Source organism: Cygnus atratus, unplaced genomic scaffold, assembly GCF_013377495.2.
Source record: "Cygnus atratus isolate AKBS03 ecotype Queensland, Australia unplaced genomic scaffold, CAtr_DNAZoo_HiC_assembly HiC_scaffold_58, whole genome shotgun sequence".
NCBI classification, from domain to species: Eukaryota; Metazoa; Chordata; class Aves; order Anseriformes; family Anatidae; genus Cygnus; species Cygnus atratus.
The window spans coordinates 65,905-91,843 of NW_026110183.1; the positions used below are offsets into that span (position 1 = coordinate 65,905).

At 59.9% G+C, this 25,939-nt stretch overlaps 2 protein-coding genes across 2 annotated transcripts; both read right to left on the reverse strand.

Moving 5' to 3' along the window:
* Nucleotides 1-2,496: 2,496 nt before the first annotated feature.
* On the reverse strand, nt 2,497-20,501 carry LOC118261380 (mucin-2-like; the record flags this gene model as incomplete). Its single annotated transcript, XM_050716957.1, is given in 26 exon segments — nt 2,497-2,702; nt 3,167-3,270; nt 3,808-3,963; nt 4,045-4,207; nt 4,332-4,400; nt 4,487-4,763; nt 4,991-5,118; nt 5,216-5,323; nt 5,558-6,142; nt 6,199-6,627; nt 7,094-7,381; nt 7,769-8,415; nt 8,510-8,574; nt 8,819-8,883; nt 8,996-9,707; nt 9,710-9,747; nt 9,881-10,934; nt 15,329-15,384; nt 15,491-15,615; nt 16,252-16,407; nt 16,489-16,651; nt 16,776-16,844; nt 16,931-17,207; nt 17,785-17,912; nt 17,995-18,102; nt 18,263-20,501. Coding segments are annotated over 26 exon segments (8,415 nt in total), but the record flags the coding sequence as incomplete, so codon positions are not given.
* A 1,272-nt stretch (nt 20,502-21,773) lies between these two features.
* LOC118261379 (mucin-2-like) lies at nt 21,774-22,808 on the reverse strand (the record flags this gene model as incomplete). The annotated part of the gene is made up of 1 exon (XM_035572202.1): nt 21,774-22,808. A coding segment is annotated over one exon (1,035 nt), but the record flags the coding sequence as incomplete, so codon positions are not given.
* Nucleotides 22,809-25,939: the final 3,131 nt, after the last annotated feature.

Here is a 25,939-nt window from a genome sequence, read left to right on the forward strand (position 1 = left end):
AGTATGGCGGGTGGAACAGGGGTAGGGGGTCCCTGGAAAAGTCCCCCCAGCCTCAGCATTTCAGGGTGGTGCGTTCCCCATTTAAAAAAAAAAAAACAAAAAACAAAAAACAAAACAAAACAAAACAAAAACAAAACAAAAAAAAAAAACATGGGATTTGGGGTCATTTGGGACATTACAGTGCAGAAAACACCCCCTGTGAATTGTGGGGGGGGCAGGGGGGGGAGATCTTGTGGGGACCCCCTCCTCAAGACCCCCATGGGGCGCCCCCCAGCCATGACACGGCCCCCCCCCCCCCCGTAGCCCCCTCCCCATCCTTGTTTCCCATGGGACCCTCACCCACAGGACAGCACCCACCCGGGACTGCCCCCCCCCCCCCCCACCTCATATTCCACGGGCCACCCCCTGCCCCCCCATTGGGGAACAACCCCCCCTCCCCTCGGGGACCCCCACGTCATGTCCCATCATGTCCCATTGTGTCGTCGTCGTGTCCCCCCCCCCCCCCCCCCGCCCTTATGGGGCAGTTTCAGAGCCTCCTGGACTTTGCCCCCACCCACGCCTCAGCCACTGACGTCAATGCCACCTAAGGGTGTCACGGGTGACACCGAGGTGACACCAGCGCTAATTTTAGCACAGGGCGGTGGTGCGGAATGTGGGGGGGGGGGGGGGGGTGGGGTGGTGAGGGCCGCCCTGGCACGCGAGCCCTGCGTGTTCCCTCCACCCCTCCCCGTGGGAACTATGAGGACAAGGACACGGTGCCACCATTCCATGCCAAAGGGCGCCCCCATGGGAGCCACCACCTAATCCGTGTCCACAGCACCCCACGGTGCTGGGGGGAGCGGGGGGGGGGGGTTGGGGGGGGCCCGGGAGGTATTTGGGGGGGGGGGGAGACGGAGACCCCTTCCCCAACCCTGCTCTGCCCCCCTCCCCCCCCCAACACAACGGACAAAGGTGACACGGGACAGGGCGTCACCATCAGGCTGGCACCTCTGGGTGATAGGCACAACAATGGGCATTTTGGGGAGATTTTGAGCTGTTGGGGTACATTTGGGGGTCTTTGGGGGGTCCAGGTCCACTTCTGGGGCCAACTTTTGGGGGGATTTCAGGTCCAGTTTGGGGGTGTTTGAGGTATCTGAGGCTGTTCAGGGGCATTTTGGGTTATTCCAGATACATTCCAGGTCAATTCTGGGGTATTTCAGGTCCATTCCAGGTCCAATTTGGGGCCATTTGGGGCATTTGAGGCCATATGGGGGCATTTGGAGCCATTTGCGGACATTTTGTGTTTTTTTTTTTTTCAGGTCAATTCCAGGTCCAGTCTTCAGGCTGTTTTGGGTCCATTCTGGGGCACTTTGGGGCTTTTCTATTCCGGGGCTGTCTTGGGGTCCACTTTGGGGCCATTTCAGGTCCGGTTTGGGGCATTTGGGGGCTGTTTGGGGAAATCTGGGGACATTTAGGAGTGTTTTGTGGCCACCTTGGGGCAATTTGTGCCCATTTTTGAGGCATTTGGGGCAATTTGGGAGCGCATCCATGTCCCTGATGTCCCCCATCTCCATCCCCATCCCTGGTGCCCCCATCTCCGTCCGCCATATCCCCCGGCCCCAATGTGCCCCATCCCTGTCACCTTCCCATGAGGCTTTGCTGGTGCCAAAGCCCAGGGAGCTGCCAGGACCTGTAGGGCTGGGGGATCTGGGGCAAATCTGACTCAAATTTGAGACCTGGGGCTGGGGATTTGTGGGTTCTGGTGGCCCCTGGTGCTGGTGAAGACCCCCCAGAAGGACCCAGATGGACCCCAGCAGCTGCAGCCCCAAGGGGGCCGTGGTTGGCTGGTTCCCACCCCAGCCCCAACATCCCCTGTTTCCATGGCTGGTGTGGGGCCGGAGGCAGCAGCAGAATTTTTCTTTGGATGCAAAGAATTTTTATTGGGATTGCCCATCCCTAAGTGGGATGGGCAGGCGCTGGCCGGGAGTCCTGTCCCCCACTGCCAGGATCTGCAAACACAGGTGTTTCCTCCTCCTTGCTGAGCAAAATTACACACCCGGGTCCTGCCAAGCCCATTTCCAGTCACTGCTGGGCTGTCCTGGGCCGCTTCCAGCTCCACCAGGTTCCTACATATTGCTTCCAGCCATGGTTGGGCCTTCAAAGAGCATTTCCAGCCATGGTTGGGTCTTCCAAGAGTATTCTGAGCCATGGCTGGGTCTTTCAAGAGCATTTTGAGCCGTGGTTGGGGTTCCAAGAACATTTCAAGTCATGACTGTATCTTCCAAGAGCATTTCCAGCCATGGTTGGGTCTCCCTGTTTGGGTCTCCCCAGGTTGACTCCTGGCCGAGTCTTCCCAAATTGTTCCCAGCCCCATCTGCTTCTTCCCAGACTGCTCCCATGGGCACCGTGGTGAGCAGGAGCCAAAATTGTCCTTGGAATCAGCATCGTTGAGAAGGTCCTGGAAGTGCTGGTGGGTAATTATATGAGGAGGAGGCAACATAGTCCTTGGAATCAGCATCATTGAGAAGGTCCTGGAGGTTCTGATGGGCATCGAGGTGAGGAGGAGGCAACATAGTCCTTGGAATCAGCATCGTTGAGAAGGTCCTGGAAGTGCTGGTGGGCAATGATATGAGGAGGAGGCAACATAGTCCTTGGAATCAGCGTCATTGAGAAGGTCCTGGTAGTGTTGGTGGGCAATGAGGTGAGGAGGGGCCAGCGAAGACCTTGGAGGAGAATCATTGAGAAGATTCTTGGCTCCCACATCCCCCTGCCCCACAGCGCTCTGCCCCACATCCCCCTGACCCCACCCCACCCCCACACCCTGTGTTCCCACCCCCCATTGCCCTGCCCCACATCTCACAGTACCTGGGTCACAACTGGGGCCGCAATGAGGGTCTGGCGATCTGCATCTGTGGGGGGGTGGAGAGAAAGGAGAAGGGGACAGAGGTGAGGTGGGTCAGAGGGGGCTGAGGGGTGGTGGGTGGGTGCAGAGGGGGGGGAATGGGTCTTAGGGGCACCCACCGGGATGTCAGTGTTGACCCGTTCCAGCGAGGCCGTGAAGCTCCGTAGGCTGCCACCTGCTGGGGACATGGGTGGGGGGCGATGGGGTGAGTGGTGGGGCTGGGGGAGCAGCCGTGGTCGTGTTCCACCCCTCCCCCCTACTGCTGCCCCCCGGAGCCCTCCCAACCTGGGTCGGAGGCGTTGCTGTTGTTGAGGACGAAGCCATCAGATGCCGTCCAGGTGCCATCTTCGTTCTCGTACCAGCTCTCCTCAGCGGTGGACAAAGTGTTGCTGGGGGGCAGCACCAGGGGGCTCAGACGGGGCAGAAGGACAGAGGAGGGGGCTGTCTCCCCCCCCCCAAGCCTGCCCAGATGTCCGCCAACAACCCCATTCTGAACCCTAACTAAGCCCAGGTGTCTGCCACCAGCCCACGTGTCCGTCACCAACCAACCAACCCACAAGACCCCAGACCATCCAACCCAACCAAACCCATCCCATACCATCCCATCTCATCCCATCCCATCCCATCTCATCCCATCCCATCTCATCTCATCCCATCCCATCCCATCCCATCCCATCCCATCCCATCCCATCCCATCCCATCCCATCCCATCCCATCCCATCCCTTCCAACCCAACCACCGCAACCAACCCAAAAGACCCAAAACCATCCAACCCAACTAAACCCAAGCCTACTAAACACAACCTAACCAACCCAACCCATCCAAACCAAACCACCCCAACTCACCCCAACCCTACTCACCTCAACCCAACCCAACCGACCCAACCAACCCAATCCAATCCACCCCAACCATCCCTGCCCCTCTACCTCTTCCTGCCCTTCCTCCGTATCACCAGCAGCACAGCAAGGGCGATGCAGGCAACGAGCAGCACCGTGACCACCACCCCCAGCCCGGTGGCCACCTTGCTGACACGCCTGGAGCACTGGGTGCCCGTGTACCAGTAGAGCGATTCATCCCGGCAGCTGCAGGGACAAGGAAAGGTCAGGCCTGGTGGTCCCAGGGGGCCGGGGAGTGGGCACAAAGGGACACGTGGTGGCACTCACAAGCACTGTGGCCCGGCGCGGGTGACGCGGCACTCGCCATGGTGGCAGTCCATGGTGCCGGGCGTGTTGGCCGTGCAGTTGGTGACGCAGCGGATGGTGCTGCTCGTGTTCAGCGCATAGTAGTAGTCCTGGTAGCCGACGGGCACCCGCTGCTGGCACAGTGCTGAGGAGGGGGCACGGGAGGGGGTCAAATGGGGTGGTGGGGTGTGTAGGGGCTGGTGGGGTGCATAGGGGGCTCAGGGGGCACATGGGGCTCCGTGGGGGCACCCCGGCCCCCCAGGCCTCACCGTCAAATGAAGTGGACTCCGTCATGTTCTTGATGATGGGACTGGGTGGCACCTTGAAGCAGACGATGGCTGCGGGGAGAGAGAGGCTGTCAGGGACCCTTCTCCGGGGCCTCCCTGAGGGGTCAGGGGGTGAGGGGGGAGGACGGGACACCCACAGGAGTCATTCTCGCAGTTGCTCTGGCTGTCGGCAGTTTCCCGAAGCTTCTGCACCAGCTCCTGCGTCTTGTTCTGGAACTCCTCGGTCAGGTTGGGGCTGGCAGTGGTTCTGAAGATGACCTCGTGGTCCACGTTGAGGCCGGTGCCCACGGGGGAGGACGCGGAGTCTCCCCCGGCCCTGCGCACCCGGGCTCCCCGCCTGCTGGAGGCCGCCGGCACAATGCGGAGGATCTTCACGCCCTCGTAGCCAGGCACGGAGCTGTAGATCTTGGCCATCTGCCAGGGTGAGGGGTGCCATGAGGATGGGTCCGGTGCGGCCCAGCCTCCCCTCACGGGGCTTGACCTCCCCTCTCGCTCCCGGCCTCCCCTCTCGCTCCCAGTCTCCTGTTGTGTTCCCAAATTTCCCTTGTGCACCCAGGTCTCCCCTTGAGCTCCCATCCTCCCCTCGTGTTCCCAGCCTCCCCTCATGGGGCCCGGCCTCCCCTCATGCTCCCGGGCCTCACCTCCTGCCGGAATTGCTTCTCAAAGCTCTCATAGGCCTCCGAGTGGGGGTCCTGCAGCTCCTCCGTGTAGTCGAAGTTGGTGACGGTCACCACCAGCTCCACGTTGGCCACGATCGTCCCCTCGATGGCTGCAGGAGGCAGGAGGGGGGTGAGCGCGAGGGGCCAGGGCTGGGCAGAGGTTGCGGGCCAGGCGGAGGCTGTGGGTTGGGGGGAGGCCGCACTTACGGAGCTCGGTGGTGATGGAGTCGCTGAAGAACTCGCACAAGGGGCCGTAGAAGTCGGGGAGGCAGACGCACTTGATGGAGTCGTAGGTGCCTCCGTTCTGGCAGACCACTGCGGGGAGAGCGGAGGTCAGGGGGCAGCCAGGGGTGGGGGGTCCCGTGAGGAGACCCCAGGAAAGACAGGGGTGAGGGTCAGCCATGGAGGCCTGGGAGGTGGAGTGGAGGAGGGAGGAGGCCGAGAGGAGGGAGGACAGGAGGGAGATGGAGGCTGACCTGCAGGAACAGTGGTGGTCGTTTGGGTGGTGGTGGTTGTTGGGGTGGTGGGGGTGGTGGGGGTGGTGGTTGCAGCAGTGGTGGTGGTGGTCGTGGTCGTTGGGGTGGTGGTGGTCGTCGTCGTGGTAGTGGTCGTGGTGATGGTGGTTGTGGTCGTTTGGGAGGTGGTGGTGGTGACTGGGGAAGTGGTGGTGGTCACTCGGGAGGTGGTGGTGGTCACTGGAGCTGTACTGGTGGTGACTGGAGCTGTACTGATGGTCACTGGGACAGTGCTGGTGGTCACTGGGGCTGTACTGGTGGTCACTGGGGCTGTACTGGTGGTCTCTGAGGAGGTGTTGGTGGTCACTGAAGCGGTACTGGTGGGCACTAGAGCTGTACTGGTGGGCACTGGAGCTGTACTGGTGGGCACTGGAGCTGTACTGGTGGTCTCTGAGGTGTTGCTGGTAGTCACTGAGGCGGAGCTGGTGGGCACTGGAGCTGTACTGGTGGGCACTGAGGTGGTACTGGTGGTCTCTGAGGCAGTGTTGGTGGGCACTGAGGCGGTGCTGGTGGGCACTGGAGCTGTACTGGTGGGCACTGAGGCGGTACTGGTGGTCTCTGAGGCAGTGTTGGTGGGCGCTGGAGCTGTACTGGTGGGCACTGAGGTGGTACTGGTGATCTCTGAGGAGGTGTTGGTGGGCACTGAGGCGGTGCTGGTGGGCACTGGAGCTGTACTGGTGGGCACTGAGGTGGTACTGGTGGTCTCTGAGGCGGTGTTGGTGGTCTCTGAGGCGGTGCTGGTGGGCACTGGAGCTGTACTGGTGGGCACTGAGGTGGTACTGGTGGTCTCTGAGGTGGTGTTGGTGGTCACTGAGGCGGTGCTGGTGGGCACTGGAGCTGTACTGGTGGGCACTGAGATGGTACTGGTGGTCTCTGAGGCGGTGTTGGTGGTCACTGAGGCGGTGCTGGTGGGCACTGGAGCTGTACTGGTGGGCACTGAGGTGGTACTGGTAGTCTCAAAGGTGGTACTGGTGGTCTCTGAGGCGGTGCTGGTGGGCACTGGAGCTGTACTGGTGGGCACTGAGGCAGTACTGGTGGTCTCTGAGGCAGTGTTGGTGGGCACCGGAGCTGTACTGGTGGGCACTGAGGTGGTACTGGTGGTCTCTGAGGCGGTGTTGGTGGTCTACTGAGGCGGTGCTGGTGGGCACTGGAGCTGTACTGGTGGGCACTGAGGTGGTACTGGTGGTCTCTGAGGCGGTGTTGGTGGTCACTGAGGCGGTGCTGGTGGGCACTGGAGCTGTACTGGTGGGCACTGAGATGGTACTGGTGGTCTCTGAGGCGGTGCTGGTGGGCACTGGAGCTGTACTGGTGGGCACTGGAGCTGTACTGCTGGACACTGGGGCGGTGATGGTGGGCACTGAGGTGGTGCTGGTGGGCACTGGAGCTGTACTGGTGAGCACTGGAGCTGTACTGGTGGGGGTTGAGGTTCTGCTGGAGATGGTGCTGGGACTGCCTGAGGTGGTGCTGTGTGTGGTCGAGGTTGTGCTGGGACTGCTGGAGGTGGTGCTGGGACTGCTGGAGGTGGTGCTGGGGGTGGTCGAGGTGGTTCTGGGACTGCTGCAGATGGTACTGGGGATGATCGAGATAGTGCTGGGAGTGCTGGAGATGGTGCTGGGACTGCTGGAGATGGTGCTGTGTGTGGTCGAGGTTGTGCTGGGACTGCTGGAGGTGGTGCTGGGACTGCTGGATGTGGTGCTGGGGGAGGTCGAGATGGTGCTGGCAATGCTGGAGGTGCTGCTGGGACTGCTGGAGGTGGTGCTGGGACTGCTGGAGATGGTGCTGGGACTGCTGGAGATGGTGCTGGGGGTGTTCGAGATGGTACTGGGACTGCTGGAGGTGCTGCTGGGACTACTGGAGGTGCTGCCGGGGGTGGTCGAGATGGTGCTGGAGATGCTACTGGGACTGCTGGATGTGGTGCTGGGACTGCTGGAGGTGGTGCTGGGACTGCTGTGGGTGGTGCTGGGGCTGCTGGAGGTTGTGCTGGGACTGCTGGAGGTGGTGCTGGGGGTGGTCGAGATGGTGCTGGAGGTGGTGGCAGGGGTGGTCAAGATGGTGCTGGGACTGCTGGAGATGGTGCTGGAGGTGGTTGAGGTGCTGCTGGAGATGGTGCTGGGACTGCCTGAGGTGGTGCTGTGTGTGGTCGAGGTTGTGCTGGGACTGCTGGAGGTGCTGCTGGGACTGCTGGATGTGGTGCTGTGTGTGGTCGAGGTGGTGCTGGGACTGCTGGAGGTGCTGCTGGGACTACTGGAGGTGGTGCTGGGGATGATCGAGATAGTGCTGGGAGTGCTGGAGATGGTGCTGGGACTGCTGGAGGTGGTGCTGGAGGTGATCGAGATAGTGCTGGGAGTGCTGGAGATGGTGCTGGGACTGCTGGAGGTGGTGCTGGGGTTGCTCGAGATGGTGCTGGAGGTGGTGGCAGGGGTGGTCAAGATGGTGCTGGGACTGCTGGAGATGCTGCTGTGTGTGGTCGAGGTTGTGCTGGGACTGCTGGAGGTGGTGCTGGGACTGCTGGAGGTGCTGCCGGGGGTGGTCGAGATGGTGCTGGAGATAGTGCTGGGAGTGCTGGAGATGGTGCTGGGACTGCTGGAGGTGGTGCTGGGGTTGCTCGAGATGGTGCTGGAGGTGGTGGCAGGGGTGGTCAAGATGGTGCTGGGACTGCTGGAGATGCTGCTGTGTGTGGTCGAGGTTGTGCTGGGACTGCTGGAGGTGGTGCTGGGACTGCTGGAGGTGCTGCCGGGGGTGGTCGAGATGGTGCTGGAGATGGTGCTGGGACTGCTGGAGATGGTGGTGGGACTGCTGGAGGTGGTGCTGGGGTTGGTCGAGATGGTGCTGGGACTGCTGGAGACGGTGCTGGGACTGCTGGAGATGGTGCTGAGACTGCTGGACGTGGTGCTGTGTGTGGTTGAGGTGGTACTGGGACTGCTGGAGACGGTGCTGGGACTGCTGGAGGTGGTGCTGGGACTGCTGGAGGTGGTGCTGGGATTACTGGAGGTTGTGCTGGGGGTGGTCGAGATGCTGCTGGAGGTGGTGCTGGAGGTGTTCGAGATGGTGCTGGGGGTGTTCAACATGGTGTGGGGGGTGGTCGAGATGGTGCTGGAACTGCTGGAGGTGGTGCTGGGGGTGCTCGAGATGGTGCTGGAGGTGGTGGCAGGGGTGGTCAAGATGGTGCTGGGACTGCTGGAGATGGTGCTGTGTGTGGTCGAGGTTGTGCTGGGACTGCTGGAGGTGCTGCCGGGGGTGGTCGAGATGGTGCTGGAGATGGTGCTGGGACTGCTGGAGATGGTGCTGGGATTACTGGAGGTTGTGCTGGGGGTGGTCGAGATGCTGCTGGAGGTGGTGCTGGAGGTGTTCGAGATGGTGCTGGGGGTGTTCGACATGGTGCGGGGGGTGGTCGAGATGGTGCTGGGACTGCTGGAGGTGGTGCTGGGACTGCTGGAGGTGGTGCTGTGTGTGGTCAAGATGGTGCTGGGACTGCTGGAGATGGTGCTGGGACTGCTGGAGATGCTGGTGGGGGTGGTTGAGATGGTGCTGGAGATGGTACTCGGGGTTGTCGAGGTGGTGCTGGGTCTACTGGAGATGGTGCTGGGACTGCTGGAGGTGGTGCTGGGGGTGGTCGAGGTGGTGCTGGGACTGCTGGAGGTGGTGCTGGGGGTGGTCGAGATGGTGCTGGGACTGCTGGAGATGGTGCTGGGACTGCTGGAGATGGTGCTGGAGGTGGTTGAGGTGCTGCTGGAGATGGTGCTGGGACTGCCTGAGGTGGAGCTGTGTGTGGTCGACGTGGTGCTGGGACTGCTGGAGGTGCTGCTGGGACTGCTGGAGGTGGTGCTGGGGATGATCGAGATGGTGCTGGGACTGCTGGAGATGGTGCTGGGACTGCTGGAAGTGGTGCTGGAGGTGGTCAACATGGTGATGGAGGTGGTGCCAGGGCTGGTCAAGATGGTACTGGGACTGCTGGAGATGGTGCTGGGATTGGTGGATGTGGTGCTGTGTGTGGTCGAGGTGGTGCTGGGACTGCTGGAGGTGCTGCTGGGACTGCTGGCGGTAGTGCTGGAGGTGGTACTGGGACTGCTGGAGGTGGTGCTGGGGGAGGTCGAGATGGTGCTGGCAATGCTGGAGGTGCTGCTGGGGGTGGTCGAGATGGTGCTGGAGGTCGTGGCAGGGGTGGTCAAGATGGTGCTGGGACTGCTAGAGGTGGTGGTGTGTGTGGTTGAGGTGGTACTGGGACTGTTGGAGACGGTCCTGGGACTGCTGGAGATGGTGCTGGGACTGCTGGAGGTGGTGCTGGGACTGCTGGAAGTGGTGCTGGAGGTGGTCAACATGGTGATGGAGGTGGTGCCAGGGCTGGTCAAGATGGTACTGGGACTGCTGGAGATGGTGCTGGGATTGGTGGATGTGGTGCTGTGTGTGGTCGAGGTGGTGCTGGGACTGCTGGAGGTGCTGCTGGGACTGCTGGCGGTAGTGCTGGAGGTGGTACTGGGACTGCTGGAGGTGGTGCTGGGGGAGGTCGAGATGGTGCTGGCAATGCTGGAGGTGCTGCTGGGGGTGGTCGAGATGGTGCTGGAGGTCGTGGCAGGGGTGGTCAAGATGGTGCTGGGACTGCTAGAGGTGGTGGTGTGTGTGGTTGAGGTGGTACTGGGACTGTTGGAGACGGTCCTGGGACTGCTGGAGATGGTGCTGGGACTGCTGGAGGTGGTGCTGGGACTGCTGGAAGTGGTGCTGGAGGTGGTCAACATGGTGATGGAGGTGGTGCCAGGGCTGGTCAAGATGGTACTGGGACTGCTGGAGATGGTGCTGGGATTGGTGGATGTGGTGCTGTGTGTGGTCGAGGTGGTGCTGGGACTGCTGGAGGTGCTGCTGGGACTGCTGGCGGTAGTGCTGGAGGTGGTACTGGGACTGCTGGAGGTGGTGCTGGGGGAGGTCGAGATGGTGCTGGCAATGCTGGAGGTGCTGCTGGGGGTGGTCGAGATGGTGCTGGAGGTCGTGGCAGGGGTGGTCAAGATGGTGCTGGGACTGCTAGAGGTGGTGGTGTGTGTGGTTGAGGTGGTACTGGGACTGTTGGAGACGGTCCTGGGACTGCTGGAGATGGTGCTGGGACTGCTGGAGGTGGTGCTGGGGGTGCTCGAGATGGTGCTGGAGGTCGTGGCAGGGGTGGTCAAGATGGTGCTGGGACTGCTGGAGGTCCTGCTGGGACTGCTGGCGGTAGTGCTGGAGGTGGTGCTGGGACTGCTGGAGGTGGTGCTGGGGGTAGTTGAGGTGGTACTGGCACTGCTGGAGATGCTGCTGGAACTGCTGGAGATGGTGCTGGGACTGCTGGAGGTGGTGCTGGGGGTGGTCGAGATGGTGCTGGAGGTGGTGCTGTGTGTGGTCAAGATGGTACTGGGACTGCTGGAGATGGTGCTGGGACTGCTGGAGGTGGTGCTGGGGGTGGTCGAGGTGGTGCTGGGACTCCTGGAGGTGCTGCTGGGGATGGTCGAGATTGTGCTGGGACTACTGGAGGTGGCGCTGGAGGTGGTCAACACGGTGATGGAGGTGGTGCCAGGGCTGGTCAGGATGGTACTGGGACTGCTGGAGATGGTGCTGGGACTGCTGGAGGTGGTGCTGGGACTGCTGGAGGTGGTGCTGGAGATGGCGCTGGGGCTGCTGGAGCTGCTGCTGGGGATGGTCGAGATGGTGCTGGAGGTGGTGCTGGGACTGCTGGAGGTGGTGCTGGGACTGCTGGTGGTGGTGCTGTGTGTGGTCAAGATGGTGCTGGAGGTGGTGCTGGGGGTGGTCGAGATGGTGCTGGGACTGTTGGAGATGCTGCTGGGGTTGGTCGAGATGGTGCTGGACGTGGTGCTGTGTGTGGTTGAGGTGGTACTGGCACTGCTGGAGATGCTTCTGGGACTGCTGGAGATGGTGCTGGGGGTGGTCGAGATGGTGCTGGGACTGTTGGAGATGCTGCTGGGTCTGCTGGAGATGGTGCTGGGACTGCTGGAGGTGCTGCTCGGGACGGTCAAGAAGGTGCTGGTGGTGGTGCTGTGTGTGGTCAAGATGGTGCTGGGACTGCTGCAGGTGCTGCTGGGACTGCTGCAGGTGCTGCTGGGACTGCCGGAGGTGGTGTTGGGGGTGGTCCCGGTTCTCGTGCCACTCATGGAGGAGCTGGTTTCGTTCCCATTACTGCTGTCCATCTCGTCTTTGGTGGTTCCTTTTGATGTAGAGGCTGCGTCACTCGGCTTTGCGTGGAGGCCGCCCCATCCCGCACCTTTCCCCTTTGTACCCTCCGGCCTCGCCCGTGTCTGTTTCCATCCCGGCCTCAACCCCACTTTCGCTTTCATCTGACCCTTGTCCTGTTCCCGTTCACACGTCCGTGGGACGGGTGGGGCAGAGGCTGCACAGGAGGACGTGGACGCCAGTGTCACCTTTTTTGGACCCTTCTGCCCATGTTCCTGGCATCCGCTGTCCCAATTCTGGCCTCAACTGCCCCAATTCTGGCCTCGGCTGCCCCAGTTTTTGCCTCCACTGCCGCAGTTCTGGCCTCCGATGCCACAGTTCTGGCCTTCACCGCCCCCAATTCATCGTCTACACTGCCCCAATTTGTGGCCTCCCCTGCCCCAATTTTGGCCTGCACTGGCCCTCATCAGTGCCATCACCGCGGGGTGGGGGGCTGTGGAGTGTCCCCAACCCTGTCCTTGTCCCCGTCCCCCTCCCCAGTGTCACTGTCCCCCTCCCCAATGTCCCTGTTCCCGTTCCCACCAGGACGATGCCACCTCAGGCCATGGAAGCCGATTCCCCCCTCAGCCTCCCCAGCGCACCCAGAGGAGATGCCCCAGGGGAGGCCGCCCCCTCCCGCCCCCATATCTGCGTTTCGGTGCCCCCTGGCCAGGCTGCACTCACCTGCCACATCCCCACGGAGGAGCAGGAGGAAGAGGAGGAGGAAGGCCCGGGTGCAAGACCCCATCTTGGTGCCCTCCAGCCCCACGGCGCTGCCAGCAGCATCCCGGTGCGGAGCCATGCCCAGGGCAGGAGTGGCAGTGGGGAACTTTGCCCCTCTGCGGGGAGGAGCCGCATTTTCCCAGGGCAGGCGGTGTTTTGGGGGGGGCGCGGCCATTCCCAGAACAATCGTGGGCACCATGACTGTGGGGACAAACATGACAGTCCCCTCCCCGATACTGGGGACAACCACAACGGCCCCCTCCCCAGTATCGTCACCCTGGAGGTATCGCGGTGTCCTGGGGAGGGGGTGTTTCTTCCTTTTTGGGGTGAATCTGACCCAAATTGGGGACTGGGGGCTGGGGTTGGGGGCTGGTAGATGGATTCCAGCCATCGTGGGGTCTTCCCAGGTCGTGTCGAACCATCGTTGGGTTCTCCCAGATTGATTCCAACCATTGTTGGCTGGTCCAAGACCATTTCCAATCATCTTTGTGTCCCCCAAAATCAATTCCAACCATCGCTGGGTCCCCAAGATCGATTCCAACCATCGCTGGGTTGTCCAAGATTGTTTCTAACCATCATTGGGTCCTCTAATTTTGATTCCAACCATCGCAGTGTGCTCAGGTGGCCAAGAAGGCCAACAGCATCCTGGCTTGTATAAGAAGCAGTGTGGCCAGCAGGGCTAGGGAAGTGATTGTCCCCCCGTACTCGGTGAGTCCACACCTCAAGTACTGTGTTCAGTTTGGGGCTCCTCACTACAAGAAGGACGTCGAGGTGCTCGAGCGAGTCCAGAGAAGGGCAACGAAGCTGGTGAGGGGTCTGGAGAACAAGGCTTACGAGGAGCGGCTGAGGGAGCTGGGCTTGTTCAGCCTGGAGAAGAGGAGGCTCAGGGGAGACCTCATCGCCCTCTACAGGTACCTTAAAGGAGGCTGTAGCGAGGCGGGGGTTGGTCTGTTCTCCCACGTGCCTGGTGACAGGACGAGGGGGAAGGGGCTAAAGTTGCACCGGGGGGGGTTAGGTTGGATATTAGGAGGAACTTCTTTACGGAAAGGGTTGTTAGGCCTTGGAATGGGCTGCCCAGGGAAGTGGTTGGGACACCATCCCTGGAGGTCTTTAAAAGACGCTTAGATGTAGAGCTTGGTGATATGGTTTAGTGGAGGACTTGTTAGTGTTAGGGCAGAGGTTGGACTCGGTGATCTCGGAGGTCTCTTCCAACCTAGATGGTTCTGAGATTCTGTGATATGGGGGCATTTGGAGCCATTTGGGGATATTTTGATGTTGTTTTTTTTTTTCAGGTCAATTCCAGGTCCAATCTTCAGGCTGCTTTGGGGCCGTTCTGGGGCACTTTGGGGCTTTTCTATTCCGGGGCTGTCTTGGAGTCCACTTTGGGGCCATTTCAGGTCTGTTTTGGGACATTTGGGGACAGTTTGGGAACATTTGGGGACATTTAGGTGTGTTTTGTGTTCACTTTGGGGCAATTGGTGTCCATTTTTGCGGCATTTGGGGCAATTTGGGAGCACATCCACATCCTTTTTGTCTCCCAACCCCATCAGTGATGTCCCCCCATCCCTGGTGTCCCCCATCTCCATCCCTGGTGTCCCCCCATCTTCGGTGTCCCCCCCATCGTTGGTGTCCATCCCCATTCCTGGTGCACCCCATCTCCATCTGCCATATCCCCCGTCCCCAACGTCCCTCGTCCCTGTCACCATCCCATGAGGCTTTGCTGGTGCCCAGGGAGCTGCCAGGACCTGTAGGGCCGGGGGCATTTGGGGACCTTCTAGGACGTGTAGGGCTGGGGAGATTTGGGGTGAGTCTGACCCAAATTTGGGACTGGGAGCTGGGGATTTGTGGGTTCTGGTGGCCCCCAGCACTGGTGAAGACCCCCCAGAAGGACCCAGATGGACCCCAGCAGCTGCAGCCCCAAGGGGGCCGTGGTTGGCCGGCTCCCACCCCGGCCCCAACGTCCCTTGTGACCATGGCTGGCGTGGGGCCGGAGGCAGCAGCAGAATTTTTCTTTGGATGCAAAGAATTTTTATTGGGATTGCCCATCCCTAAGTGGGATGGGCAGGCGCTGGCCAGGAGTCCTGTCCCCCACTGCCAGGATCTGCAAACACAGGTGTCTCCTCCTCCTCGCTGAGCAAACAAAAGCTCTCGGGTCCTGCCAAGCCCATTTCCAGTCACTGCTGGGCTGTCCTGGGCCGCTTCCAGCTCCGCCAGGGTCCTACAAATTGCTTCCAAACATGGTTGGGTCTTCCAGGAGCATTTCCAGCCATGCTAGGGTCTTCCAAGAGTATTCTGTGCCGTGGTTGGGTCTTTCAAGAGCATTTCCAGCCATGGTTGGGTCTCCCTGGTTGGGTCACCCCAGATTGACTCCTGGCCGAGTCTTCCCAAATTGTTCCCAGCCCCATCTGTTTTTTCCCAGATTGCTTGGAAGGGCCATTTCCCAGATGGTCTTGGAATCAGCATCGTTGAGAAGGTCCTGGAAGTGCTGGTGGGCAATGATATGAGGAGAAGGCAACATAGTCCTTGGAATCAGCGTCATTGAGAAGGTCCTGGTAGTGTTGGTGGGCAATGAGGTGAGGAGGGGCCAGCGAAGACCTTGGAGGAGAATCACTGAGAAGATTCTTGGCTCCCACATCCCCCTGCCCCACAGCGCTCTGCCCCACATCCCCCTGACCCCACCCCACCCCCACACCCTGTGTTCCCACCCCCCATTGCCCTGCCCCACATCTCACAGTACCTGGGTCACAAGTGGGGCCGCAGTGAGGGTCTGGCGATCTGCATCTGTGGGGGGGTGGAGAGAAAGGAGAAGGGGACAGAGGTGAGGTGGGTCCGAGGGGGCTGAGGGGTGGTGGGTGGGTGCAGGGTGGGGGCACGAATCTGGGGGGGCACCCACCGGGATGTCAGTGTTGACCCGTTCCAGTGAGGCTGTGAAGCTCCGTAGGCTGCCACCTGTTGGGGACATGGGTGGGGGGGCAATGGGGTGAGTGGTGGGGCTGGGGGAGCAGCTGTGGTCCCACCACCCCCCTCCAGTGCTGCCCCCCGGAGCCCTCCCAACCTGGGTCGGAGGCGTTGCTGTTGTTGAGGACGAAGCCATCAGATGCTGTCCAGGTGCCACCTTCGTTCTCGTACCAGCTCTCCTCAGCGGTGGACAAAGTGTTGCTGGGGGGCAGCACCAGGGGGCTTGGAGGGGGCAGAAGGACAGAGGAGGGGGCTGTGCCCCCCCCCCGGCCTGCCCAGATGTCTGCCAACAACCCCGTTCTGAATCCCAACCAAGCCCAGTTGCCTGCCACCAGCCCAGGAGTCCCTCACCAACCCCGCTTTCCAATGGAAGACCCCAAGCACACGTCCCCACCTCCATTCCAGTTGCCAGCTGGAAGACCCCCAGACTCACGTGTCCATCACCAGCTCTACTCTGAACCAGAAGAACGCAGACCCAGGTGTCCACCATGAGCCCCCGACCCCACGTTCAACCCTGCTCTCGACTGAAAGACCCTGAACCCACATCTCCAGAATCAGAAGACCCCAAGAGTACGTACCAACCAACAACCCTGCTCCAAACCCAAGACCCCCAACCCAACCTAAGAACCCCAACTCAACTCGACACCACCAACCCAACTCAACCCAACTCAATCCAACCCAACCACCCCAAACCACCCCAACCAACCCAAAAGACCCCAAACCATCCAACCCAACTAAACCCAATCCAAACCACCCCACCCCAGCAAACGCAAAACACCCCAACCCAGCTACCCCAAACCAACCACCCCAACCCAACCAACCCAATCCAATCTGCTCCAACCATCCCTGCCCCTCTACCTCTTCCTGCCCTTCCTCCGTATCACCAGCAGCACAGCAAGGGCGATGCAGGCAACGAGCAGCACCGTGACCACCACCCCCAGCCCGGTGGCCACCTTGCTGACACGCCCGGAGCACTGGGTGCCCGTGTACCAGTAGAGCGATTCATCCCGGCAGCTGCAGGGACAAGGAAAGGTCAGGCCTGGTGGTCCCAGGGGGCCGGGGAGTGGGCACAAAGGGACACGTGGTGGCACTCACAAGCACTGTGGCCCGGCGCGGGTGACGCGGCACTCGCCATGGTGGCAGTCCATGGTGCCGGGCGTGTTGGCCGTGCAGTTGGTGATGCAGCGGATGGTGTTGCTCGTGTTCAGCGCATAGTAGTAGTCCTGGTAGCCGACGGGCGCCCGCTGCTGGCACAGTGCTGAGGAGGGGGCACGGGAGGGGGTCAAATGGGGTGGTGGGGTGTGTAGGGGCTGGTGGGGTGCATAGGGGGCTCAGGGGGCACATGGGGCTCCGTGGGGGCACCCCGGCCACCCAGGCCTCACCGTCTAATGAAGTGGACTCCGTCATGTTCTTGATGATGGGACTGGGTGGCACCTTGAAGCAGATGATGGCTGCGGGGAGAGAGAGGCTGTCAGGGACCCTTCTCTGAGGCCTCCCCAAGGGGTCAGGGGGTGAGGGGGGAGGACGGGACACGCACAGGAGTCATTCTCGCAGTCGCTCTGGCTCTCGGCAGTTTCCCGAAGCTTCTGCACCAGCTCCTGTGTCTTGTTCTGGAACTCCTCGGTCAGGTTGGGGCTGGCGGTGGTTCTGAAGATGACCTCGTGGTCCACGTTGAGGCCGGTGCCCACGGGGGAGGACGCGGAGTCTCCCCCGGCCCTGCGCACCCGGGCTCCCCGCCTGCTGGAGGCCGCCGGCACAATGCGGAGGATCTTCACGCCCTCATAGCCGGGCACGGAGCCGTAGATCTTGGCCATCTGCCAGGGTGAGGGGCGCTGTGAGGACGGGTGCAGTGCAGCCCAGCCTCCCCTTGTGGTGCCCGGCCTTCCCTCATGCTCCCAAACTCCTCTCATGTTCCTGGCCTCCCCTCGCACAGCCTGGTCTCCCCTCATGTGGCCTGGCCTCCCATCGTGCTCCCAGCCTCCCATTGTGCTTCCAGCCTCCCCTTGAGCAGCCCAGCCTCCCCTCACAGAATCCGGCCTCCCCTCGTGCAGCCCAACCTTCCCTCACTGCAGTCCAGCCTCCCCTCTCGCTCCTAGCCTCCCCTCACAGAATCCGGCCTCCCCTCGTGTAGCCCAGCCTCCTCTCACGCTCCAGGCCTCCCCTCATGCTCCTAGCCTCCCTTTGAGCTCCCCACCTCCCTTTGTGTTCCAGCCTCCTCTCACACAGCCTGGCCTCCCCTTGTGCTCCTGGTCTCCCTTTGTACTCCCAGCCTCCCATCATGCAGCCCAGCCCCCCCTCCTGTTCCCAGCTTCCCATTGTGTTCCAACCTCCCATCATGTAGCCTGGCCTCCCTTCGTGCTCCCAGCCTCCCCTTGCACACCCCAGCCTCACCTCCTGCCGGAAATGCCTCGCGAAGCTCTCATAGGCTTCCGAGCGGGGGTCCTGCAGCTCCTCCGTGTAGTCGAAGTTGGTGACGATCACCACCAGCTCCACGTTGGCCACGATTGTCCCCTCGATGGCTGCAGGAGGCAGGAGGGAGGTGAGCGCGGGGGGGGGCCGGGGCTGGGTGGAGGCCATGGGCTGGGGGGAGGCCGCACTTACGGAGGTCGGTGGTGATGGAGTCGCTGGAGAACTCGCACAAGGGGCCGTAGAAGTCGGGGAGGCAGACGCACTTGATGGAGTCGTAGGTGCCTCCATTCTGGCAGACCACTGTGGGGAGAACAGACGTCAGGGGGCAGCCTGGGATGGGGGTCCCATGAGGAGACCCCGGGCAGAATGGGGAAGAGGGGCAGTGATGGAGGTCTAGGAGGAGGGGTGGACGAGGGACGAAGGTAAGGGGAGGGAGGATGGAAAAGACGTGGATGCTGACCTGCAGGAACGGTGCTGGTGGAGGTCGTGGTGGTGGTGGTCGTTCGGGTGGTGGTGGGTGTAGATGTGGAGGTCGGTGTAGAGGTGGGTGTCGGTGTAGAAATGGTGGGTGTCAGTGTAGAGGTGGGTGTCAGTGTAGAGGTGGGCGTTGGTGTAGAGGTGGTGGGTGTTGGTGTAGAAATGGTGGGTGTCGGTGTAGAGGTGGGTGTCGGTGTAGAGGTGGGAGTCAGTGTAGAAATGGTGGGTGTCAGTGTAGATGTGGGTGTCAGTGTAGAGGTCGGTGTCGGTGTAGAACTGGTGGGTGTCGGTGTAGAGGTGGGTGTCAGTGTAGAGGTGGGTGTCAACATAGAGGTGGTGGGTGTCGGTGTAGAAATGGTGGGTGTCGGTGTAGAGGTGGGTGTCAGTGTAGAAATGGTGGGTGTCAGTGTAGAGGTGGGTGTCAGTGTAGAGGTGGGTGTTGGTGTAGAAATGGTGGGTGTCGGTGTAGAGGTGGGTGTCAGTGTAGAGGTGGGTGTTGGTGTAGAGGTGGTGGGTGTCGGTGTAGAAATGGTGGGTGTCGGTGTAGAGGTGGGTGTCGGTGTAGAGGTGGGTGTCGGTGTAGAGGTGGGTGTCAGTGTAGAAATGGTGGGTGTCAGTGTAGAGGTGGGTGTCAGTGTAGAGGTGGGTGTCAGTGTAGAAATGGTGGGTGTTGGTGTAGAGGTGGGTGTTGGTGTAGAAATGGTGGGTGTTGGTGTAGAGGTGGGTGTTGGTGTAGAAATGGTGGGTGTCTGTGTAGAGGTGGGTGTTGGTGTAGAGGTGGGTGTTGGTGTAGAGGTGGGTGTTGGTGTAGAAATGGTGGGTGTCAGTGTAGAGGTGGGTGTCAGTGTAGAGGTGGGTGTCGGTGTAGAAATGGTGGGTGTTTGTGTAGACGTGGGTGTTGGTGTAGAAATGGTGGGTGTCTGTGTAGAGGTGGGTGTTGGTGTAGAAATGGTGGGTGTTGGTGTAGAGGTGGGTGTCAGTGTAGAGGTTGGTGTTGGTGTAGAGGTGGGTGTTGGTGTAGAAATGGTGGGTGTCAGTGTAGAGGTGGGTGTTGGTGTAGAAATGGTGGGTGTCGGTGTAGAGGTGGGTGTTGGTGTAGAAATGGTGGGTGTCAGTGTAGAGGTGGGTGTTGGTGTAGAGGTGGGTGTTGGTGTAGAAATGGTGGGTGCCTGTGTAGAGGTGGGTGTCGGTGTAGAGGTGGGTGTTGGTGTAGAGGTGGGTGTTGGTGTAGAAATGGTGGGTGTCAGTGTAGAGGTGGGTGTTGGTGTAGAAATGGTGGGTGTTGGTGTAGAGGTGGGTGTTGGTGTAGAAATGGTGGGTGCCTGTGTAGAGGTGGGTGTCGGTGTAGAGGTGGGTGTTGGTGTAGAAATGGTGGGTGTCAGTGTAGAGGTGGGTGTTGGTGTAGAGGTGGGTGTTGGTGTAGAAATGGTGGGTATTGGTGTAGAGGTGGGTGTTGGTGTAGAAATGGTGGGTGTCTGTGTAGAGGTGGGTGTCGGTGTAGAGGTGGGTGTTGGTGTAGAGGTGGGTGTTGGTGTAGAAATGGTGGGTGTCTGTGTAGAGGTGGGTGTCGGTGTAGAGGTGGGTGTTGGTGTAGAAATGGTGGGTGTCAGTGTAGAGGTGGGTGTTGGTGTAGAAATGGTGGGTGTTGGTGTAGAGGTGGGTGTTGGTGTAGAAATGGTGGGTGCCTGTGTAGAGGTGGGTGTCGGTGTAGAGGTGGGTGTTGGTGTAGAGGTGGGTGTTGGTGTAGAAATGGTGGGTGTTGGTGTAGAGGTGGGTGTCAGTGTAGAGGTGGGTGTTGGTGTAGAGGTGGGTGTTGGTGTAGAAATGGTGGGTGCCTGTGTAGAGGTGGGTGTCGGTGTAGAGGTGGGTGTTGGTGTAGAGGTGGGTGTTGGTGTAGAAATGGTGGGTGTCAGTGTAGAGGTGGGTGTTGGTGTAGAAATGGTGGGTGTCGGTGTAGAGGTGGGTGTTGGTGTAGAAATGGTGGGTGTTGGTGTAGAGGTGGGTGTTGGTGTAGAAATGGTGGGTGCCTGTGTAGAGGAGGGTGTCGGTGTAGAGGTGGGTGTTGGTGTAGAAATGGTGGGTGTCAGTGTAGAGGTGGGTGTTGGTGTAGAGGTGGGTGTTGGTGTAGAAATGGTGGGTGTCAGTGTAGAGGTGGGTGTTGGTGTAGAAATGGTGGGTGTTGGTGTAGAGGTGGGTGTCGGTGTAGAGGTGGGTGTTGGTGTAGAGGTGGGTGTTGGTGTAGAAATGGTGGGTGTTGGTGTAGAGGTGGGTGTTGGTGTAGAAATGGTGGGTGTCTGTGTAGAGGTGGGTGTCGGTGTAGAGGTGGGTGTTGGTGTAGAGGTGGGTGTTGGTGTAGAAATGGTGGGTGTCAGTGTAGAGGTGGGTGTTGGTGTAGAAATGGTGGGTGTTGGTGTAGAGGTGGGTGTTGGTGTAGAAATGGTGGGTGTCTGTGTAGAGGTGGGTGTTGGTGTAGAAATAGTGGGTGCCTGTGTAGAGGTGGGTGTCGGTGTAGAGGTGGGTGTTGGTGTAGAGGTGGGTGTTGGTGTAGAAATGGTGGGTGTTGGTGTAGAGGTGGGTGTTGGTGTAGAAATGGTGGGTGCCTGTGTAGAGGTGGGTGTCGGTGTAGAGGTGGGTGTTGGTGTAGAAATGGTGGGTGTCAGTGTAGAGGTGGGTGTTGGTGTAGAGGTGGGTGTTGGTGTAGAAATGGTGGGTGTTGGTGTAGAGGTGGGTGTTGGTGTAGAAATGGTGGGTGCCTGTGTAGAGGTGGGTGTCGGTGTAGAGGTGGGTGTTGGTGTAGAGGTGGGTGTTGGTGTAGAAATGGTGGGTGCCTGTGTAGAGGTGGGTGTCGGTGTAGAGGTGGGTGTTGGTGTAGAAATGGTGGGTGTCAGTGTAGAGGTGGGTGTTGGTGTAGAAATGGTGGGTGTCTGTGTAGAGGTGGGTGTCGGTGTAGAGGTGGGTGTTGGTGTAGAAATGGTGGGTGTCTGTGTAGAGGTGGGTGTCGGTGTAGAGGTGGGTGTTGGTGTAGAGGTGGGTGTTGGTGTAGAAATGGTGGGTGTCAGTGTAGAGGTGGGTGTTGGTGTAGAAATGGTGGGTGTTGGTGTAGAGGTGGGTGTTGGTGTAGAAATGGTGGGTGTCTGTGTAGAGGTGGGTGTTGGTGTAGAAATGGTGGGTGTCGGTGTAGAGGTGGGTGTTGGTGTAGAAATGGTGGGTGCCTGTGTAGAGGTGGGTGTCGGTGTAGAGGTGGGTGTTGGTGTAGAGGTGGGTGTTGGTGTAGAAATGGTGGGTGTTGGTGTAGAGGTGGGTGTTGGTGTAGAAATGGTGGGTGCCTGTGTAGAGGTGGGTGTCGGTGTAGAGGTGGGTGTTGGTGTAGAAATGGTGGGTGCCTGTGTAGAGGTGGGTGTCGGTGTAGAGGTGGGTGTCAGTGTAGAGGTGGGTGTTGGTGTAGAAATGGTGGGTGTTGGTGTAGAGGTGGGTGTTGGTGTAGAAATGGTGGGTGCCTGTGTAGAGGTGGGTGTCGGTGTAGAGGTGGGTGTTGGTGTAGAGGTGGGTGTTGGTGTAGAAATGGTGGGTGCCTGTGTAGAGGTGGGTGTCGGTGTAGAGGTGGGTGTTGGTGTAGAAATGGTGGGTGTCAGTGTAGAGGTGGGTGTTGGTGTAGAGGTGGGTGTTGGTGTAGAAATGGTGGGTGTCAGTGTAGAGGTGGGTGTTGGTGTAGAAATGGTGGGTGTTGGTGTAGAGGTGGGTGTTGGTGTAGAGGTGGGTGTCGGTGTAGAGGTGGGTGTTGGTGTAGAGGTGGGTGTTGGTGTAGAAATGGTGGGTGTCAGTGTAGAGGTGGGATTTGGTGTAGAAATGGTGGGTGTTGGTGTAGAGGTGGGTGTTGGTGTAGAAATGGTGGGTGTCAGTGTAGAGGTGGGTGTTGGTGTAGAAATGGTGGGTGTTGGTGTAGAGGTGGGTGTTGGTGTAGAGGTGGGTGTCAGTGTAGAGGTTGGTGTTGGTGTAGAGGTGGGTGTCAGCATAGAGTTGGTGGGTGTCGGTGCAGAAATGGGTGTCGGTGTAGAGGTGGGTGTCGCTGTAGAGGCGGTGGGTGTCGGCGTAGAAATGGTGGGTGTTGGTGTAGAGCTGGGTGTCAGTGTAGAGGTGGGTGTCTGTGTAGAGGTGGGTGTTGGTGTAGAAATGGTGGGTGCCTGTGTAGAGGTGGGTGTCGGTGTAGAGGTTGGTGTTGGTGTAGAGGTGGGTGTTGGTGTAGAAATGGTGGGTGTCAGTGTAGAGGTGGGTGTTGGTGTAGAAATGGTGGGTGTCGGTGTAGAGGTGGGTGTCAGCATAGAGTTGGTGGGTGTCGGTGCAGAAATGGGTGTCGCTGTAGAGGCGGTGGGTGTCGGCGTAGAAATGGTGGGTGTTGGTGTAGAGCTGGGTGTCAGTGTAGAGGTGGGTGTCTGTGTAGAGGTGGGTGTTGGTGTAGAAATGGTGGGTGCCTGTGTAGAGGTGGGTGTCGGTGTAGAGGTTGGTGTTGGTGTAGAGGTGGGTGTTGGTGTAGAAATGGTGGGTGTCAGTGTAGAGGTGGGTGTTGGTGTAGAAATGGTGGGTGTCGGTGTAGAGGTGGGTGTCAGCATAGAGTTGGTGGGTGTCGGTGCAGAAATGGGTGTCGCTGTAGAGGCGGTGGGTGTCGGCGTAGAAATGGTGGGTGTTGGTGTAGAGCTGGGTGTCAGTGTAGAGGTGGGTGTCTGTGTAGAGGTGGGTGTTGGTGTAGAAATGGTGGGTGCCTGTGTAGAGGTGGGTGTCGGTGTAGAGGTTGGTGTTGGTGTAGAGGTGGGTGTTGGTGTAGAAATGGTGGGTGTCAGTGTAGAGGTGGGTGTTGGTGTAGAAATCGTGGGTGTCGGTGTAGAGGTGGGTGTTGGTGTAGAGTTGGTGGGTGTCGGTGCAGAAATGGGTGTCGGTGTAGATTCGGTGGTCACTGTGGAGGTCAATGTGGTGTTTGCTGTGGAAGTAACCCGTGCGTAGTTTAGGTCAGTGAACGTTTGGTGGTTGACACTATGGAGGTCTCTGCTGGGGTGGTCCCTGGGATGCTCGTGGGAGTCCCATGGGAGCTTGTGGTAGTTCTGAGAGAGCTGGTGGGTGCTGCTCTGGGTCCCAGGGGGCTCATGGGGGTTTTAAGGGTCCTGGCGGGGGTCTCTGTGGTGATTTCTCTGCTCCCTGTTATGCTGTTGCTCCCTGTGGAGGCTGCATCACTCGGCACCGTGTGGAGGCCGCCCCGTCCCTCACCTTTCCCCTTTGCCTCCCCTCCGGCCTCACCCGTGGCCGTGCCCCCTTCCCCCCTGGCCTCTTCCCCACTTTTACTTTAATCTGACCCTTGTCCTGTTCCTGTTCACACATCCATGGGACGGGTGGGGCAGAGGCTGCACAGGAGGACGTGGACGCCAGTGTCCCAATTTTTGGACTCTTCTGCCCAAGCTCATGGCCTCCCCTGTCCCAATTCTGGCCTCCAGTGCCCCAATCCTGGCTTCAACTGCCCCAATTCTGGCCTCCAGTGCCCCACTTCTGGCCTCCACCACTCCAGTTCATCGTCTACACTGCCCCAATTTGTGGCCTCCCCTGCCCCAATTTTGGCCTCCGCTGGCCCTCATCAGTGCCATCATCGCGGGGCGGGGGGCTGTGGAGTGTTCCCACCCCTGTCCTTGTCCCTGTCCCCCTCCCTAGTGTCCCTGTCCCCCTCCCCAATATCCCTGTCCCCGTTCCCACCAGGACAGTGCCACCTCAGGCCATGGAAGCCGACTCCCCCCTCAGCCTCCCCAGTGCACCCCAAGGAGATGCCCCAGGGGAGGCCGCCCCCTCCTGCCCCCCACATCTGCGTTTCGGTGCCCCTTGGCCAGGCTGCCACTCACCTGCCACATCCCCAGTAGAGGAGGAGGAGGAAGAGGAGTTGGAAGGCCGGGGTGCAAGACCCCATCTTGGTGCCCCCCAGCCCCGCGGCGCTGCCAGCAGCATCCCTGGTGCGGAGCCATGCCCGGGGCAGGAGTGGCAGTGGGGAACTTTGCCCCTCTGCGGGGAGGAGCCGTGCGTTCTCAGGGCAGGCGGTGGTTGAGGGGGCGCGGCCATGCCTGGACGAGTCGTGGGCACCGTGACCGTGGGGACAAATGTGACGGTCCCCTCCCCAGTTATCGGTGACAACCACGACGGCCCCCTCCCCAGTATCACCACCCTGGAGGTGTTGCGGTGTCATGGGGAGGGGGTGTTTCTTCCTTTTTGGGGTGAATCTGACCCAAATTGGGGACTGGGGGCTGGGGTTGGGGGCTGGTAGATGGATTCCAGCCATCGTGGGGTCTTCCCAGGTCGTGTCCAACCATCGTTGGGTTCTCCCAGATTGATTCCAACCATTGTTGGCTGGTCCAAGACCATTTCCAATCATCTTTGTGTCCCCCAACATCAATTCCAACCATCGTTGGGTCCCCAACATCGATTCCAACCATCGCTGGGTTGTCCAAGATCGTTTCTAACCATCATTGGGTCCTCTAGTTTTGATTCCAACCATCGCAGTGTGCTCAGGTGGCCAAGAAGGCCAACAGCATCCTGGCTTGTATAAGAAGCAGTGTGGCCAGCAGGGCTAGGGAAGTGATTGTCCCCCCGTACTCGGTGAGTCCACACCTCAAGTACTGTGTTCAGTTTGGGGCTCCTCACTACAAGAAGGACGTCGAGGTGCTCGAGCGAGTCCAGAGAAGGGCAACGAAGCTGGTGAGGGGTCTGGAGAACAAGGCTTACGAGGAGCGGCTGAGGGAGCTGGGCTTGTTCAGCCTGGAGAAGAGGAGGCTCAGGGGCGACCTCATCGCCCTCTACAGGTACCTTAAAGGAGGCTGTAGCGAGGCGGGGGTTGGTCTGTTCTCCCACGTGCCTGGTGACAGGACGAGGGGGAAGGGGCTAAAGCTGCACCAGGGGAGGTTTAGGTTGGATATTAGGAGGAACTTCTTTACAGAAAGGGTTGTTAGGCCTTGGAACGGGCTGCCCAGGGAAGTGGTTGAGTCACCATCCCTGGAGGTCTTTAAAAGACGCTTAGATGTAGAGCTTGGTGATATGGTTTAGTGGAGGACTTGTTAGTGTTAGGTCAGAGGTTGGACTGGGTGATCTCGGAGGTCTCTTCCAACCTAGATGGTTCTGAAATTCTGTGATATGGGGGCATTTGGAGCCATTTGGGGATATTTTGATGTTGTTTTTTTTTTCAGGTCAATTCCAGGTCCAATCTTCAGGCTGCTTTGGGGCCGTTCCGGGGCACTTTGGGGCTTTTCTATTCCGGGGCTGTCTTGGGGTCCACTTTGGGGCCATTTCAGGTCTGTTTTGGGACATTTGGGGACAGTTTGGGAACATTTGGGGACATTTAGGTGTGTTTTGTGTTCACTTTGGGGCAATTGGTGTCCATTTTTGCGGCATTTGGGGCAATTTGGGAGCACATCCACATCCTTTTTGTCTCCCAACCCCATCAGTGATGTCCCCCCATCCCTGGTGTCCCCCATCTCCATCCCTGGTGTCCCCCATCCCCATCTTTGGTGTCCCCCCATCCCTGGTGTCCCCATCTCCATCCCTGGTGTCCCCCCATCTTCGGTGTCCCCCCCATCGTTGGTGTCCATCCCCATTCCTGGTGCACCCCATCTCCATCCTGCCATATCCCCCGTCCCCA